At 41.2% G+C, this 17,487-nt stretch overlaps 1 protein-coding gene across 25 annotated transcripts in view; it reads right to left on the bottom strand.

Moving 5' to 3' along the window:
* Positions 1-17,487, bottom strand: part of ank3a (ankyrin 3a) — a 103,047-nt gene that overhangs the window by 58,014 nt on the left and 27,546 nt on the right. For 17 of the 25 annotated variants that reach the window (XM_051960260.1, XM_051960261.1, XM_051960265.1 and 14 more), the window contains exons 2-11: positions 11,682-11,783; positions 11,316-11,414; positions 8,707-8,805; positions 8,032-8,130; positions 6,397-6,582; positions 5,839-5,862; positions 4,107-4,205; positions 2,474-2,572; positions 1,805-1,903; positions 1,031-1,228 (exon numbers count right to left, since the gene is read on the bottom strand). In XM_051960260.1, the coding sequence (XP_051816220.1) occupies positions 1,031-1,228; positions 1,805-1,903; positions 2,474-2,572; positions 4,107-4,205; positions 5,839-5,862; positions 6,397-6,582; positions 8,032-8,130; positions 8,707-8,805; positions 11,316-11,414; positions 11,682-11,783 (1,104 nt within the window). The remainder of the gene's footprint in view (positions 1-1,030; positions 1,229-1,804; positions 1,904-2,473; positions 2,573-4,106; positions 4,206-5,838; positions 5,863-6,396; positions 6,583-8,031; positions 8,131-8,706; positions 8,806-11,315; positions 11,415-11,681; positions 11,784-17,487) is intronic. The other 8 variants (XM_051960263.1, XM_051960262.1, XM_051960264.1 and 5 more) reach the window with 1 other exon arrangement.

Below are 17,487 nucleotides of genomic sequence, written 5' to 3' on the forward strand. Positions count from 1 at the left end.
TTGCACGACTAAAAAAAACACAAAATTCCTCTTTCTTCTGTTAGTTTAATGATATTATTTAATCTTGCTTCAGCCAAGCGAGGAAAAAAATGCAGAAGACACTAAATCCTTTGAATTTTTGGGACAAAATAGTCAACCTAAAAGCAAAAATAGGGACTTTTGGCAAGTAGAAATTGAATATACTGGTCGATTTTTCAATATTTTATTGATATTTGCTTTTCCAAAGACATTCTCAAGTAAACTGGTCACTCAAAAATGTCCACAGGTTTGAACATATTCTGATATTTCCTTTCATAATATCAGAGCAGAAATAGCAAAACAATTGGCTCATTTTGCATGACCCATAAAACACAAATTCTTCTGTCTTCTGTTAATTTAGTTCATTTTTTGAGTCCTGTTTTGGCAAAATGTAGAAGAAGACACTGGATCCTTTGAATTTTTATGGAAAAAATAGTCAAATAAAAGCCAAAATAGTGTCTTTTGGCAACTAGAAACTGACTAACTTTATCAATATGTAATAAATATCTGCTTATCCAAAGACATGCTTAAGTCAACTGATTATTCTAAATTGTCTGTAAGTGTGTGTGCTTGGCTGTATGTCTGGTGTTGACCCTGTGATGGACTTGACTGTCCAGTGTGTCTCCTGCTTTCACTCTAAGTCAGCTGGAATAGACTCCAGCCCTCTGTGACCCTACAGAGGGTAAAGCAGTGTATAGATGATGGATGGACTTTCTGAATCTTGTTTCGGACAAGTAAGAGCAAAATTTGGTCATAGACACTGAATCCTTTGAATTTTTATTGGGAAAAAAGTGTGAAAAATTGACTATCATCAATTTTTCATTAATATTCGCTTATCCATTGGATGAATTGGTAATTCTAAATAGAATATGAGTGTGCTTGGTTGGTTAGGTCATCCAGAATAGGCTCCAGGCTCTCTGCAATCCTATAAATCATAAAAAGGTGTACGAAAATGGGATGGAATGCCACTTTCATTCTTCAGCCCCCCATCCCTCCCTTCCGGTATCCCTACCAGAGCCTTGGCGTTTGGGTTGGCTTTCTTGTCCACGATGAGCTTGGCCACCTTGTAGTGGCCGCAGTGGGCGGCAACGTGCAGCGCCGTCAGGTAGTCGTTGGTGACGTCGTCCACCGGCACATCGTGCTGGAGCAGCAGCTGGACGCAGTTCAGGTGGTCGCCCTGAGTGGCCATGTGGAGCGGTGACAGGCCGTTCTACGGTGGGGCGGAGAGAGAGGGAAAGAAAGAGACACAGAGAGGGGGAGAGACAAAGAGAGAGACAGACAGACAAAGAGAGAGAGACAAACACACACGCAGACGGACACATAGACAGATGGACAGACAGACACAGCAAGTTAGGGCGTGGCCGAGCGCTGCACGGAAAGACTGTGAAGGAAGTTTTGCTGAGAAGGTTACAGAAGCATTGTTATAACGAGGCCATTACAACAATGTCTATTTTCGTTACACTGGTCGTCCTGCGTGGTCAAACTGACGGGCTACGCAGCGAAGACAGGATGTTCTGGAGAGGTCGCACACACGTTATGGAGACAATGCGACAACACTACAGCAACAACAACAGACCTGCTCTCTGAGTGGATAGAAGATTTCAAATAGCTCTGTGTGGTTAATAAATGAATGTATTAATAGTGATATTAACAATGTGTGTCCTGTTTCAACTGAAATGTGATCTGTTCTAGTCTAGTCTGTTCTATAGCAGTCAGTGGAAAGTGTTTGTTTCTCTCCTATTCTGAGCTAAGCAGCATCTTCCTAATTGATCATCCTAGTAGCTACCTTGGTCTTGGACAGGATAGGAGCTCCTCGGTCTAGTAGGATTTCTACCACCTGCTCGTGCCCACTCCTCGCCCCACAGTGAAGAGGAGTCAGACCATCCTGGAAAAGAACGACAGCAAAGGTTTGATACTCTTTCAACCGCAAAACTGAAATCTTCTAAAATTAAGATATGGACAGAAAAGCTTGCATCAAAAACACCAACAATGGACAAAGAATCACCAGCAACTAAAAACAAACTTTATATTTTAGTGATCAAAACACCAAGACAGATCCTGTATTTATCCTCTTGTTGAAATTCAAAGTATCCAGAAGTTCGCATTACATTCAAGAAAGAAGGAAACCAAAAAGAACATGCAATACATGTAAAATCATACTGACTGAAGAAATAAGTAGTCAAAATTGCTGATATTTACAACAGAGGTGAAAAGTTGTTTGTATTTACAATAAAGGTGAAAAATAACTGGTATTTAAAAATCTAAGTGCAGTTTAAAAATAGCCCTCGTGTAGTGCAGGGGAGCAAGCACCATTTACATATACATGGAATAATTTGAAATCCAATAGAAAACTTCATCTATCTATCTCAAAAAGAAACTTTAATTCAAAAAAAGTATCATTCGGCCTCTTGTGCCTTATTTCTGACAGTTTTCTGAGGAGAATCAATGGTCTCACCTTTGTTTTTGCATCAATTTTGGACCCTCTGTCCAGCAGCAGCTTCACCATGTTACTGTTCCCCCTTTTTGCTGCCACATGAAGCGGCGTGATATCATTCTGAACGAAACAAGAGAAAAACTGTTAGAGTTCTTCTGTAAATTGACAGATTAACTATTTACAAGAAAGTTCACAGTATGCATGGACATGTAAAACGCATAATTAAATAGAATTATTTCATTGGATACATTTGAACATGTAATCAAGTTGCTTGTAAATAGATTGTTATGCGTTTATTGCAACGATAATAAAGTCCTACGCCCTTCTAATTAAGAATATGTAGTTTTTAATTACCAAACAAACAGCAATAGGACACTTCCATTGTTTAATCCTTTTTTCACTACAGTTTCTGGACTCAACCTATAATCATTGTCAAAAAGCAGCACAAACACCAGCACTCCTCGACACACTGGCTGATTTAATTACAGTCCACTGTTGACTTGGCGCAGCGACATCTAACTTGGCAACACGTTTTTAATGACACCCTCGTTTAGATCACAGAGTAAATATGCCTATAAATAAACTGTTGTATTTAAAGGGCAGCATGGAATTGGCTTGCTATTTAAAACAAAAAAAAATAATGATGACCTCTGGTAGTCATCTAAACAACTTCAAGAAAGTAGCAAGGTACAGAGCGACAAGGCTAATCAAAATTAAAACACGTGAATTTGGTTAAAAATAAAAAACTTTGAACATGCTACTGAACTCTTTACCAGCACACAGTGCTTTATGCAGCAAACATTTTCAGACATCCTTCCTTCATCTATCTGCTGTCTGATGGTTTTCCTGTTTGACTGATTAGTCTCTCACCATAAATACTGCCATTACTGTCATGAAGTTTGTTTCTCTTTCTTTTCGGCGTGTTTCAACCAAAGTATTTACATGTAATTTTTTTCTCAGGTTTTCATACTTTTAAATATCCCAAACAAATTTCAAGTTTAGTCTGAGAGTGACTTAATACATCCACTGTATAACAAAAAGCCCTGTGGTTCTCATAAATCTTAAAAAGCGAGAAAGCTTCCCATTGTCTATCCGACAGAAATACCTTTCTCAATACGTATATGATTAGGGGAAGAAACTGAAAGATTCATTACTTTAAAACGTTTGTCAGTAAGTAACGCAAGTGTACTGGAGAATAGCTGCATTTTCATTGTCACTTTTTGTTGATACTCAAAAGACTTAACATATTCACACATTACTGCTCAAGTGAGTGGTTTTGATTTCACTGTTTGTTTTCTACTGAAAGCTGCAGCAACATGTACATAAACCTCTCAATGCCAAGTCTACTACTAGTGCTAGTCATGCACGTCCCACATTGTACATTTCAGTTGACACTGTTGTCCCCAAAGGCTCTTAATAGCACAAATTATAGAATAAGTTAGTGTTTATTAAAGGCTTTTGTTTGCAAAGAGTGTGATAATGAATTTGGAGACATTGAATAAGTTGCAGATGTAAACGCTGCCTTTGTCTCACTGCTGTGTAGGTTTGTTGTTTCAGCATAAATTCACTAATTATACAATATGCCCATTTATTTGTGTTTACCTGAAAAGTCTGTAATACCCCTCCCAGACAGCAGAGGGCAGAATAAACTCACCCGAGCCATGAAGTCCACAGCAGCCCCTCTGTTCAGCAAAAGCGTGGCCACGTTAATATTGCCATAATGTGCTGCGATGTGGAGGGGCGTGAAACCACTCTGAGGATGGAACAAACCCGACAGCACACACAAGGAAAGAGACAAACACACATTATGTTACAAAAAGCGAAACACATCCTTCATGACAAGTGAATATCTTAGGCTTTATCGCATTCTACAGACCTATGGTTGACGTACAGTCACACTCCATCAGACGAGGACACACTCTACTGTACACAGTTACACTAACATCTGACTTTTCTAACAGCAGTAGAAAAAGTCTTTTTACTGAAGCATCAAACATGGGGCCAACTAGGGGGATTCTGTGCACTTATATGTATCATCATTAAAATAACACCACTTATATTATGCAGGCCTTAGTGTCCATTTAGACAGATGTCATTTAGAGGTTACTGTAAATCTGTTTGATCTCAGTCACAACATCCTGCTGCTTTTAGTGTGCAAAAAATGGTCCGCAAATGGAACTAATGTCCATTTGTTAACATCTTAAATGAGACTAATTTCCTGGCAAAATCCCTGGCTTACTGAGCAACAGCTGTCAAAGCAACAAAAGGACACTGGAAACAATCTGTCCGATGGATGAGAGAGCCTCACATTAGGCTATTTAATTACTGGAATCCCAATTTCAAATAAGCAAAAATCAAGAGGGAAGCAGGTGCCTCAGTTATGTGAGTCCACTCAGCTGATATTTAGTGTCCGAATTCAAACGCACGAGAAGTATGAACCATTTTAAATCATATTACAAAAGCAAGTCCATCAAAAGTTTTAACAAACTACAAAATCTGCCTGTTTGTACTCAATCTCTGGATACATAGAACATTATTCTAATCAACTTTCTTCCATCTTTACATTTAAGTACGATGCAAATCTGTTTCCCACGATGCAAAAGACTCAAATCCAACAAAACCATTTTAGGATGAATCATACCAAATAACTGGCAAGCCTGACAAAAAGCCAGAACCAATGCCAACCAAAACAGGCACACGCTGGAGGTGGCCACCTGGCTTTGGTGTGACGAAGGAGCCCTTGTGTTCACAGAAGCAGTGTCATGTTAGCTTGTTGCTTTGGTCCCATGCAAAATGCTTTAGGTGCAAGGGTTGAGGATTAGAAGTAGTAAAAAACCAATCAAGGGTACACTAGTAGACAAATTAGACTAACTATCTGTTGCTAGAAGGCTGGGCTTGATTACAGCTTAACAGGAACTGGATTGCCATGCAGGTTATGGAAAATCATTGCTTTTTGATGAATGATAACCACCTTCCATGCTAACACTGGTTATCATGTTAATCAGTTTCATGGAAGGACTGCGTCAGGACATATTAAGACAACATTTTGTCAACAGTCACAAAGAATTAGCCAAAAATAGGAAACATAAGCTTTGGACACCATGAAACCATTAGAATCAAGGATGATCTTGATACCCAAGCAACCCGCCTTAAGATTTACTACATAGTATTAGTGGAACATGCGCTATTGCTCTGATTTAGTCAAGGACTACAGATATTCACTAACATTAATGAAGCGATGAAGAGGATCAAAGGGAAGTGACAAAGGGCTGCAGAAACACTACTGCATCAAGTCAGGGGCACTGAAGTGATTGTTGTTGATATTTTTTCAAAGTTCTCATGAACTGCAATGGAGAGACTACATAATGTACAGAGTAGAGGTGTACCTCTGTTGTTCTATTCACCATCATCTACAGTCAGCCAAGAGAGGAGAGAATGAGCAGTTAGTGAGAAAAAAAAAAAGCAGAAAAGGGCCTCCACTGAGGTAAAGTGGAGGAGCAGAGAGGGGAGGACGGAGCTCAGTACAAAATTATTTATGGCAGAGAAGTCTGACACACAAAATCAGTGTCGTTGCTTAAGATTTAGATTCAGATGTTCTCAAACTAATAACATTTTCTTGTGTGATCATGCATTGCACACACACATTCTTGTGTCTGCAATCCAACATTTCCATTTTCAGTAAAGTGATCATTTATTATTCTATACGAACATCATGTACATCTGCTCCTTTCCCCTTTCTGCCAAAAAAGAGCACCGAAAACAAATTCAAACAAGGAAAAAGGAGAGAAAAAGCAGCACAAAACAAGAGCTGACAGAAAATCAAAGTCATCAGTAGTGAAAGAAAACAATCAAAGAATCAAAGAGATAATAATAATTAAAAAAAAACAAAGCGACCAACTGAAGATCCACCATCACAGACAGTCTACATCTGTGTCGTCGCTCACCTTGGACTCAACGTCCGCATTGTGGTCGTTCTGTAGGAGCAGGGCCGCGGCCTTGGTGTCGTCCTTGCGTGCAGCGATGTGCAGGGCAGGCAGGCGTACCTTGCCCTTTGTATCGTTCTCCAGTAGCAAGGAGACCACCTGGTCATGGCCCTGCTGGAGGGCCACCGCCAGAGGGGTGAAGCCATCCTGCATACGAGGGGAGAGAACGGTCAGAGCTGCTGAATTGCTGCTATAATGCGTTACTAGTAATGGAACCGATACAGGATGGTAGTTGTGACGGGGTGGATGATATAAGCGGGTTATGAGCAGGTTATGGTGCTTGAATATTACATTTTGCTGCAGGGATAGAGAAAAGCAATGCAAGACCTAAGAATCCAATAGAAGTGTAAAAGCGATGCCAGGTGTTCATAATGATCCAGTGAATTCAGGCTGTTCCATTTGTTTTAAGAGATAGCTCCTGTTTTTAGTCTATAAGTAGTACACTGATGATGAGATTTTTCATAAATGTCAAGAAAAGGCTGCTGAATAAAACTGAACCGATGGGAAATGTAATGAAAGCAGTAATAAGTTCTCATAAATCTGACAAAACTGCAAACTATTTTCCAGATTTACCTCACGACTGTATTTGGAGGTGACATGCATACAGATGGAGATGTTACTGTACATTCTCTATATATTCCCAAGCATCTTTGCCATATAAGACAAAAATATAAGTTACATAATGAGAGAGTGTGGCGGTAAAGGTTCACATCTGCTGTATCTCCCACACACTTTCCCTTCATGATGCATAATTCAGCCTACCATGCTAGTATGCTTCTGCATTCTGTATGTCTGAATAGGTCTCAATATTCATATCTGCACAAACATATATAATTTTTTTAACGTGTGCAGATCTGTGTGTGTGCAAACTGATTCTACATGTATGCATGTCTGACATCGCAGCCCGTGTTTTCTCATGTAGCCCACAGTTGTAAACCAATGGGTTGTAGACTGGCTTGAGTATTGCATTAGCCCCATCACCTCCCTCCATACGTGCACGTGTGTGTGTATACGTGTGGCGACTGGTAAGTGCGAGTGTGTGCGGGTTCCACACGCTGAGCAATGTAAATCAGAGCAGTGACGGTGGTAGCAGCAGCCGTGGAGGAGAGGCAGCGAGCGCAGCGGACCTCATCTGTGACCCGCTCAAGGTCACTCTGCCTCCACCACCATACACTACCAATCAATGAGGCTCTGCCTAGTCCCTCATGAAGAGATGGGGGAAGGGAGGGAGGAAAAAGGAGGAGGAGGAGGGGGAGGTATCAAGACGAGAGAGGTGAACAGAGCGAGTATGTGAGACAGAAAAGACAAGAAAAAGACAGAGAAAGTGACGAAGAGGACAGAGAGATGGAGACACAGGTAGATGCAGAACAAGTGGGGACGAGAGGATACAAGGAGGGAAGGGAAGGAAACAGAGGAGGAGATGAAGGCGGTTAGTACAACAGATGTAAAGACCACACAAGACTGAGGCAGAGAAAATGCATGGAGACATACATGTAATGGTAGAGATCGGTGGACACAGGACTGACACACAAGTGCATATGAACACACACCCACACACACAGTAAGAAAAACACACACACATCCAGCATACAGTACCTCAGTGGCCATACTCTGGCTCGCGCTGTTCTCCAAGAGGAATCGTACCACCTCCAGGTGATTTTCCTGGGCTGCCATGTACAGAGGGGTGAAGCCATTCTGCACACAACATGGACCAAAATGCACAAACTTAACAACAAAAATCAAACTTTGCAACCACTTACAATGTGTGCTTGATTTATTAAATTTGGTTTGATGTCCACAATAAATGTAATCTGACCCACATGCCCAAATTTGTCATCCTGTAAATACTCTAAAACGATGCCAACGTAATTTATCAGCTTGAGTGTGATATGTTGAGGTAAAGTCTTATTATAAAGACTTTAATGTGTCTGTTTCATCTCCACTTGCTGTTTTCTGAGGTTGGATGGGACCAGAGAGAAAGCAGGTACTTGAAATCTCTCCTCTCACCTTGATCTGATACAGTTAAATGTAAAATGCAAAGACAGCAGTTTGCCGGAGCGACAGAGGCCTAGTTGGCACGTTGCCACATTCAGTAAGTGAAGATCTTTCCTCTGAGTGATTCCCTCAATGTCAGTGACTTCACGATACGGTATCGTCCAGGCAAACACGTGCATCACTGTAGTGTAATTACACCTCAGTTGTTCTAACAAGACCTCGCTGTCATTTTGACATTGGGTGAATGTACATGCGTGCGTGCTGAGTGTATCCCACCTGGGATTGTGCGTTGACATTGGCTCCATTATTGACAAGCTCTTTGACGACTTCCGTCTGGCCAGCCAGTGAGGATATGTGCAGAGCAGTGTTTCCTTTCTGCATTACATGGAACAACCACAGGAATGTGTGTTAAGCTCTGCCCCACCTGTCACTTTGCTTTGCTTGTATGTGTGCGGGAGTGCGACCGCTTGCCACTATAGTCCGTATATATCCACGTCAGTATCCATGTGGCCCTCACACAAATCACATGTTTGTACTGCTGGCATTCCAGCACTGGCATCCTCCTGCTTGCACTGCCAACAATGTGTCACTTCCGATCCCAGAGTCCTACACATAAATGAGCTTCGGCCTGAAATAAAACTACGGGAGGCTTTTTTTTATGAACCTGTGCGGGTCCTTGTGAAGGCAAAGTCGACCCCCAGCATGTCTCCTAGCAATGTGATACTGGGATTTGCTAGTAGGCTTTTGCACAATAGTGATCACTTACATGTACTGTACACTGTGGCAGAGGAATTAGATAGGTGCTGAGACACGAGGCAGACTAATAAAGCAACTGACAAGACTTTTATGAATGTAAGGCATCGGAAAACAACAACTTGTATACTTCCATGAGCCTAAGGATTATTCTGGAGTAGAAAAAAGTCAGACTTACTCCACTATACTGTTAGATCTTCATTGTACAGACGCATAAACAGGCACTGTTAATATTTATTGGCTTGGTCACACAGTGTGATGTGTTTTTCCTTTGAACACACAATGTCAGGGACATCAGTGCAGTCTCATTGTTTGAGAGCCTTTAAAAGTTTCAGCTTTGGCCTACAAACAGTGTTGATCCAAATCTATTGTAATTTGCAACAGACCGGCAACACAACCCTCGTGTTAAAGAGATGCTGACTGCGGTATTTTGCGAGGCTAAACTTCTAAACACACACCATGACAACTTGTGCGCCCATATGTGCAAAGTGCTGTGCTCACTGGTAAGTTATTCCATTTGTTTTCCCAACAATATCTGCTCTTGCAAAACAATATCTGCTCGTGGCAGCAAAAACACAGTGACAGTTCTATAAATAGGCTCTGTAAGCAGTGGGATGAAGTGAGGGAAAGATCGTGGTCTTGGTTAAGTAAAAGACCGGCAGAATGTTTTATAGCACAGGACACAGAGTGTTTACTTAATGAATACTTATCTTGTGGTGCCTTTTTCACTGGGAAAACTTTGATGATTATCTTTCCATGGCTAAATAAATTAGCAGTGGACAAAAGTAATTTCTAGGAGACAAAGCTGCACCATGAACGTGTTTCAGGTCAGTGTAATCCAGTGTAATGACACTACTACAGCTAAAAGGTGGAGTCTGCAATTCTGGGGAAAGATTTTTGTTATATGTATGTTTAGAAAGTTGTCATGTGCATGGTTTACTGCACATGACATGGAGGAAAATTGTTGCGTGTATCAGTCCCAGTCACTTTGTTTCCTATTTCCAGAACTGGGGCTGTGAATTAACTGTATTTTTTCAGCACATGCACACAGAAAGGACAGCTAGTGGACTGCCAGGACATAGTTACTGAACTTCACAAAAAGCTTAGTAGATTAGAATCACATACTCCACCTTTAAACCAGCAAAATCAACTATGGTATCTCTGACTCTCTAAAACTGCAGTTAAATCTACACAATCCAGTGAAACAACACAAAATACATCATCCACAATTCCAACACCTCTCTGACAGTCTCAACACTGCAAGCTTCACAAGGGTGGTGTTTGTCACAGGGCTGCTGAGGGGCTAATGAACCGAGGACAAGGCCTCTTGTTTAATTCTCCCACAACAAGAGCAGCGCAACGTTAGAGGGGCGGATACACAATTAAGTCAAGCACCAAACAGCCTAAATGAAACCCTCCATGTTACTAAATCGAAGTATCCTCCATAGATCTGTCTCCACTGGCTGCTTGAAAAAAAAAAAAAAAAAAAGACAGACAGACATTAAGATGCAGGCGGTGGATTCCCAAGATCTCAAATTAATCCCACAACATCCTCCGGGTCACAATAGAGGGAGATTTTAATTGGGGATATTTTCTCCTTGATCTTGAATATTTCATTGTGTCCTGTGTTTATGTCAGCACTTGGTGTGTTGCCTGGAGCAGAGGGGCTGAACCAGACGACTAAATGTGAGTGAAAGCCTTCTGGGCATAAATGTGAATAATGTTTTCAATGGCTCACTCTCTCACCTCCTTTTAGCATCAGAAGAAAGATGGAGGAGACCTTCCTTATTATATGATATCATATTGTACAATACATAAAACACAACACTCCTGCTGCTTCTGCCAACCTTGTCCTCTATTACATACATTTCCAACGAGTACGTTACACTTTTTGCTTCGTTCTTGCATATATTTCATTCTTTAACTGCTTAATTCTCTCTCTAGCAAAAATCACAGGCGTCATTAAATATTGATCCAGTATTAGACTCCAACAAAGGCTGCACACTTAAAAGTAGTCGTACTGTAGGTGCATGCTGTTAAATGGTCCTACAGAGCAGCAACGTTTCGTGCTGTATCCAAATATAGTCCAGTAACATCAGTGGGGCGTGACAGGTGACGGAGGTGTGCTTTACCTTTGTGGCTGCATCCACCGTTGCTCCGAGCTTCAGCAGCTCGGCAACAACCTCTACATGCCCCTCCTTTGAGGCCAGATGAAGAGCGTTCAGACCATTCTGAGAAGGAAAGACATTTTGAGGAGTTAATGAAGCTCGAACATGATGATATACTACGAGAGAATGATTAAATTTACCCAATCGGTTAGTTAAAATCAATGAATATCTCATCTAGAAGGATGATAAAGCTTGTTAAAATGGATCAATATCGCAAAAGCAGCTGATGAACACTACAGTGGAGGCATATTTATGTTTGTAGAGAAGATCCTAAGAAGGAGAGACACTCACAACATTTCAGTTTCTTCACAAGTGTCTCAGAAGACTCACCTGATTGCAAATGTTAATCTCAACCCCAGTCTTGAGGTAGTCAAGGACCTTTTCAAGGTTCCCTGCCCGGGCAGCTCGCAGGTAACTGGCATTACTATCAGACTGGAGAGAGAACAAAAGAGAGCGAAAGAGAGAACAAGAAGCAGACAAGAGAAAGACAGAGAGAGGAGGTCAGTATATCAAGCCAAGCACTGAACACTCAATTATCTTCATCAAACTGTTACTAGAAGGTACGCAGGAGAAGGAAAGCACATGCATTACTGTACCAGGTAGAACTCTGTCATAGTTTCTCAGACATCGAAAAGCATCTTAATAGGCGTAAAAACAAGGCCAATATCCACAAATACAGTCGCTCCATTGTCACAGCAAAATCCGCTGGTGTTTCATATCAGGAGAACACAAACATCTCTAAAAGTAAATCCATGAGAAAGCCAACAGAGTCACAGTTTATCATCCCAACAATTTATCCTCAGTCCTCCATCAGATCCCACCAGACTGTTGTTTCAGCTTTTAAAATCCAAACGTCTGTGATTCCCCAGTGTAGGAAGTTCAGTGACCGGGTGGTCCTTCCAGCTGCCACAGAGACCTCCTCTCTTCCTCAGAGATCGCTCCTGTGTCCACCACCAAAGCAGCTGGGAGTCTGTGCTGTGCGGTGCTATGAGAAGCCGAGCATCCTCTATTCTGCTTGGCTGTCCTTTATTTCACTACAGAAATAGGGCTTTGCACACCAGAACAAAATGATGAGGCAAGCATGTTTTCGCCCCTATAACAAATGTGGTGAGCATGTGTGCATACGAGAGAGAGAGAGAGAGAGAGAGAGAGAGAGAGAGAGAGAGGGAGAGAGATCGAAAGAAGGATGACAGGGGAAAAGAAAAAGAGATGGAGAAAGCTAGAAAGAGAGAAGAAGAGCGGGAGGGACTGTTTCTTTTCTGTCTTCATGTTAGCTCCGAGGACATTTGGTTTGACATGAAATGACACACGGCAAACTCTGCACATTTTGTCTTTCTTCCTCGCAGCAGCAGCAGCAGCCTTGCAAAAAGCATTTTGTAAAACTCAGCACTGGAGCCGCCGAGAGCAGGAGTGCAGGAGAAGCTGTGCTGTGCCACTTCGTAACAGAGGCTCAAAAATCAAATTCCCCTGAATTATCAAAAGCCCAGACCTGCTAAATTTAGCCTCATGTCCAGAGACACTTAGGATAAACTCAGCGGGGGCAAACGGTACAAGCGGTTATCCAACATTGTATTCTCCACCTCCCCCCTCCACTGTGGTCCAGAAATAACTCTGACGAGCATAGAGGGATCTGACCCAATGCCAAAATGTGAGGGAACAAGACATCCAGAATCAGATTGTTCCACTGATAGTCTGTCTGAAGCTATGAGAGGAAAATATTTGGGTCTGTGTGTGCTCATGCACGCATGTGTAGACAAACAAACTAACGGCAAATGAAGTGGTGCTAACTGGAAACTGAGTCATTTCCTGATTACGACAGACCATTAAGCTATATGTCTGCAGCCAGTCATCCCACATCATCTAGAAATTTCTCCTTATCTCCAACCTCCGGAGGATTGCTGGATAGCACTGAACCACTAATGATATCTCTGCTCCTGTGGCCTTGAGAAAACTCATGACTGAAAGTGAGATACTGGGACAGAGGCTGAACCAGCGCCGAGCAACGAAACTGAACCACCGGCCACGAGCAAGTACAGAAAATAGATAAGATGCATATGCAGAAGAGGCTTTAAATGTTTAAAAAGATAAAAATCATAAAATAGGTGATTTTTACATGCTAGACAACATATCATGAGCAAAACAAGCAGCCAATGCCACATCTGAGTGGTTCCACCTTAAAACTGCAGACTGGTGACACACATTCAGACTTTTAGGGTTTCGTACATAAGAAACCTAAGAAACCAGTCTCCTCAGCTTGCCATTGTATGCACAGAGTCGTTTTACAGTATTTGAGCAGGTGCATGGCAGCAATAGGGGAGGAGTGAGGTGAGATAGAAGCATTGACTAAATAGATCTACACATTCTACAGGAAGCAATAGTGTAGAGTTACATCTAAGCCACTTTAAAGCAGGAAAGGATTATGTTCCTGGTAAAAAAAAAAAAAAATCATTCTAAAAATGTACTTTGATACACAGAGAAGAGTTGTAAGGGGTTTAATTAACGATTGGAGAGCGAATTTAAGATTATTTCTTAAGGCTGACGCTTCATGCGACTGTGAGTGAGAGTTTCTGGTAGCAGCTACAAACAAATCATTAATACTGGCTGCTGCACTGTACATGGAAATAGGCCACTGGCTGTGAAAACTTGTAAACATCCAACGCATCCAATGCCCTGAATCTTCTGTTGACATACTCCAAGAAATTTTAGAACTGGTGTAGCAGTCCAACTGAACATGACAGAAAAAGCAGCTTCAATACAAATAGTTAAGAGCAGTGGAGTCCAAATTTTAAACACTGAGGTCTTCAGCTGGTTAGTCAGGGATATCAAGAGTCCTTCATGATGACACCTTAGAAACACTTTGGCTTCCATCCAGTACAACCGCAGCCAACACGCAGCTCTCCTCTAACTCTCTGTCATCACAGTGGTCCACCTCAACTCTGTCACTGAAGCACGGATGTCCCTGCACTTTATCTGTCATACCATTATACCTCTGAATGCTGCTTTATGTCCACATGTAGCATGGTATCAACCTGATACATAATTAGAAAGAAAACAATGTCAGTGTCTAGTGAAAAGGAAAAAACACATGAACAACATCATGGAATTATTCTACCAAAAGAAACACATTTAAATAGACGTCACATCTTTTTACTGCTCTTCTACTTTTCCTTTGGTTTAAATCTAACAATTTCACAGGTCAGTTGCAAAATCTGTCAAAGACAGGAAAGACAAAAAATCTAACCGCCAGAAAAAGCTATTGCTTTGAAAAAGACTATTCATAAGATAAATCTCTAACCAAGCAGGTCTATTTGTATGGTTGTATCTAGTTTGGCAATGATTACGGTAGAACTTGCTCAAACTCTAATGGTAGTACTGGACTTCTTTCTTCTTTCTTTTTAATGTGCATTTTAAAGTTAGTTATTTTTTCAGTACTATTTTCTTGTATGTACATGGGTCAATCTTTGTTCAATTCCATTAAATTTTATCTATGTAGCACAAATTCACAGGATGTGTCATCTCACAGTGCTTAGACTAATACGGTACAGAGCTTATGAACTATAAACAGAGAACTCTTTGCAACATTTCACGCAACTGAAAGCCTGTTTATGCCCAGATCCACCTTCAATATGAATCTAATATTTCACTCTTATATGTCCTTGCTTCATTATTTTTATATTTAAGTCAGAGTCTCCCCATAATATATACATCATTTGTGCAGTATGTGATTGACTGGTAAACAGCCCAACAGCTGCTCTGCGTCTGATAACTGGCATGCATATCCTTATAGTGAACTCCGGTGTGTGTAGCACGCTTTGTGTGACCCTCAAGCTTTGCTGAGTGTCACCAAACGCGTGACCACTCTAAAACCTCTGACATGGGAAATGAAGGGTCACATTGATGTGAGTGGGCAGAACGCATGGCATGTAAAAGCAATTTACATGGTCAAATATTATGTAAGTGATCTCAAATACAGTGTTTTAATCATTATTTAATCGGAAACCACCCTCTTGGTTTGTACAAGCGGATGTGGGAGCATATAAGAGGACAATAAAATATTAACACCCTTGCAGAGACTCCTACAAACAATATGCACGTTCAAGTTACAAATAGAGACAGTACATGTCTAAAAATACGAAAGAGCACTTTTCCGTAGCTTTGCAATGGTCCTTTAAATACCGCACTGCACTCTTTGCTTCTCCCGACAGATTAAGTAGTCTTCATCCACATCCACATCATTGCTCCTGTCAGTTTATCCCTTAATGCCCTCAGTGAAAACATGTGACCAACATGTCCAACCCTACATCCACCTCCCGTCTACGTCCACCATGAGGGATCTTTGGAGTCTTTGTGAATGAAGTATTACACAGGATGGGCCACGAGATTAGTAAGAGAAATATCATTAAGCCTCCACAGATCAGAGGTTCAAAGAAAATGGGGCCATTAAAGACTAGGTTAAGCCTGAAGGAAAGCATTAATCTAATGTTAGATAGAAAGGAGAGGGTGAGCAAGAGAGAGAGAGACAGAAATCTGACACACAACTGAAAGCTGGAAGATCTGAAATTATACCATCGCTCCTACTTACAGTCTTAAAAAGTCAAATATGCAGCTAATTTCCGGGCGAGGTGCAGTAAAAATGATAATTAACCATCTCAGCTCTAATTAAAAACGCCCTCTGGTCGCTGACTGGTGTCTGCAGATGCAGTCGAAAAAGGAGAATAAATAATAATGAAGCCTTTGTATTGCCATTTGAAGAGCCGGAGGTTCCATCACACAGGTTTCATAATGTAATAATCAGAATTTTCAATCAGAATCTTTGAAGATGAACAAAACGTTAATACTCAGTCTGCTATATTATGAGAATTCAGGCCAGTACAGGATTTTTGAGGCAGAAAGGATACAGAAATGAATAGTGAAGGTCTCAAATAGCCCCAAAATGTCCTTTTAATACTTCTTGGCTGGCTTCAGTATATGTTTATAGAGATACAAGTGCAAGAAGCTGGACTGGCCAATTTACTAATGTAACAATCGATGGAAAGCAGCTCTGTGCATTATAACAAAAACTACTGAAAGTATGAGTGTGGCCAATTCATTTCCAGTTTCTGGTCTTTTTCCTTGTTGTTTCACTTGTTTTCCTTGTTCAAGTTGTATCACAATTGATTAGAACATAAAAGCTATAAGCAGGATTTCGAGTCGAGGGTGTTCTCACAATGGAAAAGTGCTGAAATGAAGTGTGCTCATAGAAGACAGCATGCAGATAAAAGAAAGAAAAACACATCTACTGACACATGTTGTTGATTAATGCCATTGTCCACCAATGAACTGGACAAATAAAGATGTGCTCACAGGTGCAGCTGTGAAAATGCTGACACAGATCCAAAAAGACAACCAGCTGTGCATTTATTCGTCTAACTCTATTCAAGATGCATTTGTAATATAATATAGAGGCTGTATGTAGTTTGGTGTTAAGACAAGACATCGGTCACCATTTCAAAGTAAGGTTGAGCAGACAGATTTTTGGGCAGATCTTTTATTCTAGGTGTGAAGATTCATGACATTTTTGAGCTGCAGAGTGTTTGTTTTCATTTCTGCTGAATCAGTACTTGGCACTTTTTCTCCTCATGACATCAACACAGAGGTAGTCGAGATGGATAGAGGATATTTAGTTAGTATAAAGACTGATATCCCTGCCTGCCGGACTACAATGATGTCACTTTGGCACACTGTCCCAAGCTTAAAAGCTAACCAGAAACTTGTGCAGCATTGCATGCACTCATATGAGACAATACATACATGTGCACACATACCTTTGGATGTTGTTCACTTACATGCGAATAAAAGTATTTACACACAAACACAGACACATGTTCATCTCATTGATGCAGGCTCTGTGTGAACTAAGGGAGCTTAGATGAGCAGCAGCGGATGTATTGTTTCACTTTATCCCCAGCTCTCCTGACAGCACAAAACTCCCAGAGCTCCACCGCCCTGCCAGCACAAAGCCTGGGGCATCGCCACAACATCCACTGGTGCCAAAGAACCTCATCCAAGCAACCACCACATCCATTTCTCTCAAACCGACAAAGTTCTCAAAGCTTCTCCATTGCTTGGTCCATCACAGAATCTTGACTTCTCCCTT

This window comes from Acanthochromis polyacanthus, chromosome 15, assembly GCF_021347895.1.
Source record: "Acanthochromis polyacanthus isolate Apoly-LR-REF ecotype Palm Island chromosome 15, KAUST_Apoly_ChrSc, whole genome shotgun sequence".
NCBI classification, from domain to species: domain Eukaryota; kingdom Metazoa; phylum Chordata; class Actinopteri; family Pomacentridae; genus Acanthochromis; species Acanthochromis polyacanthus.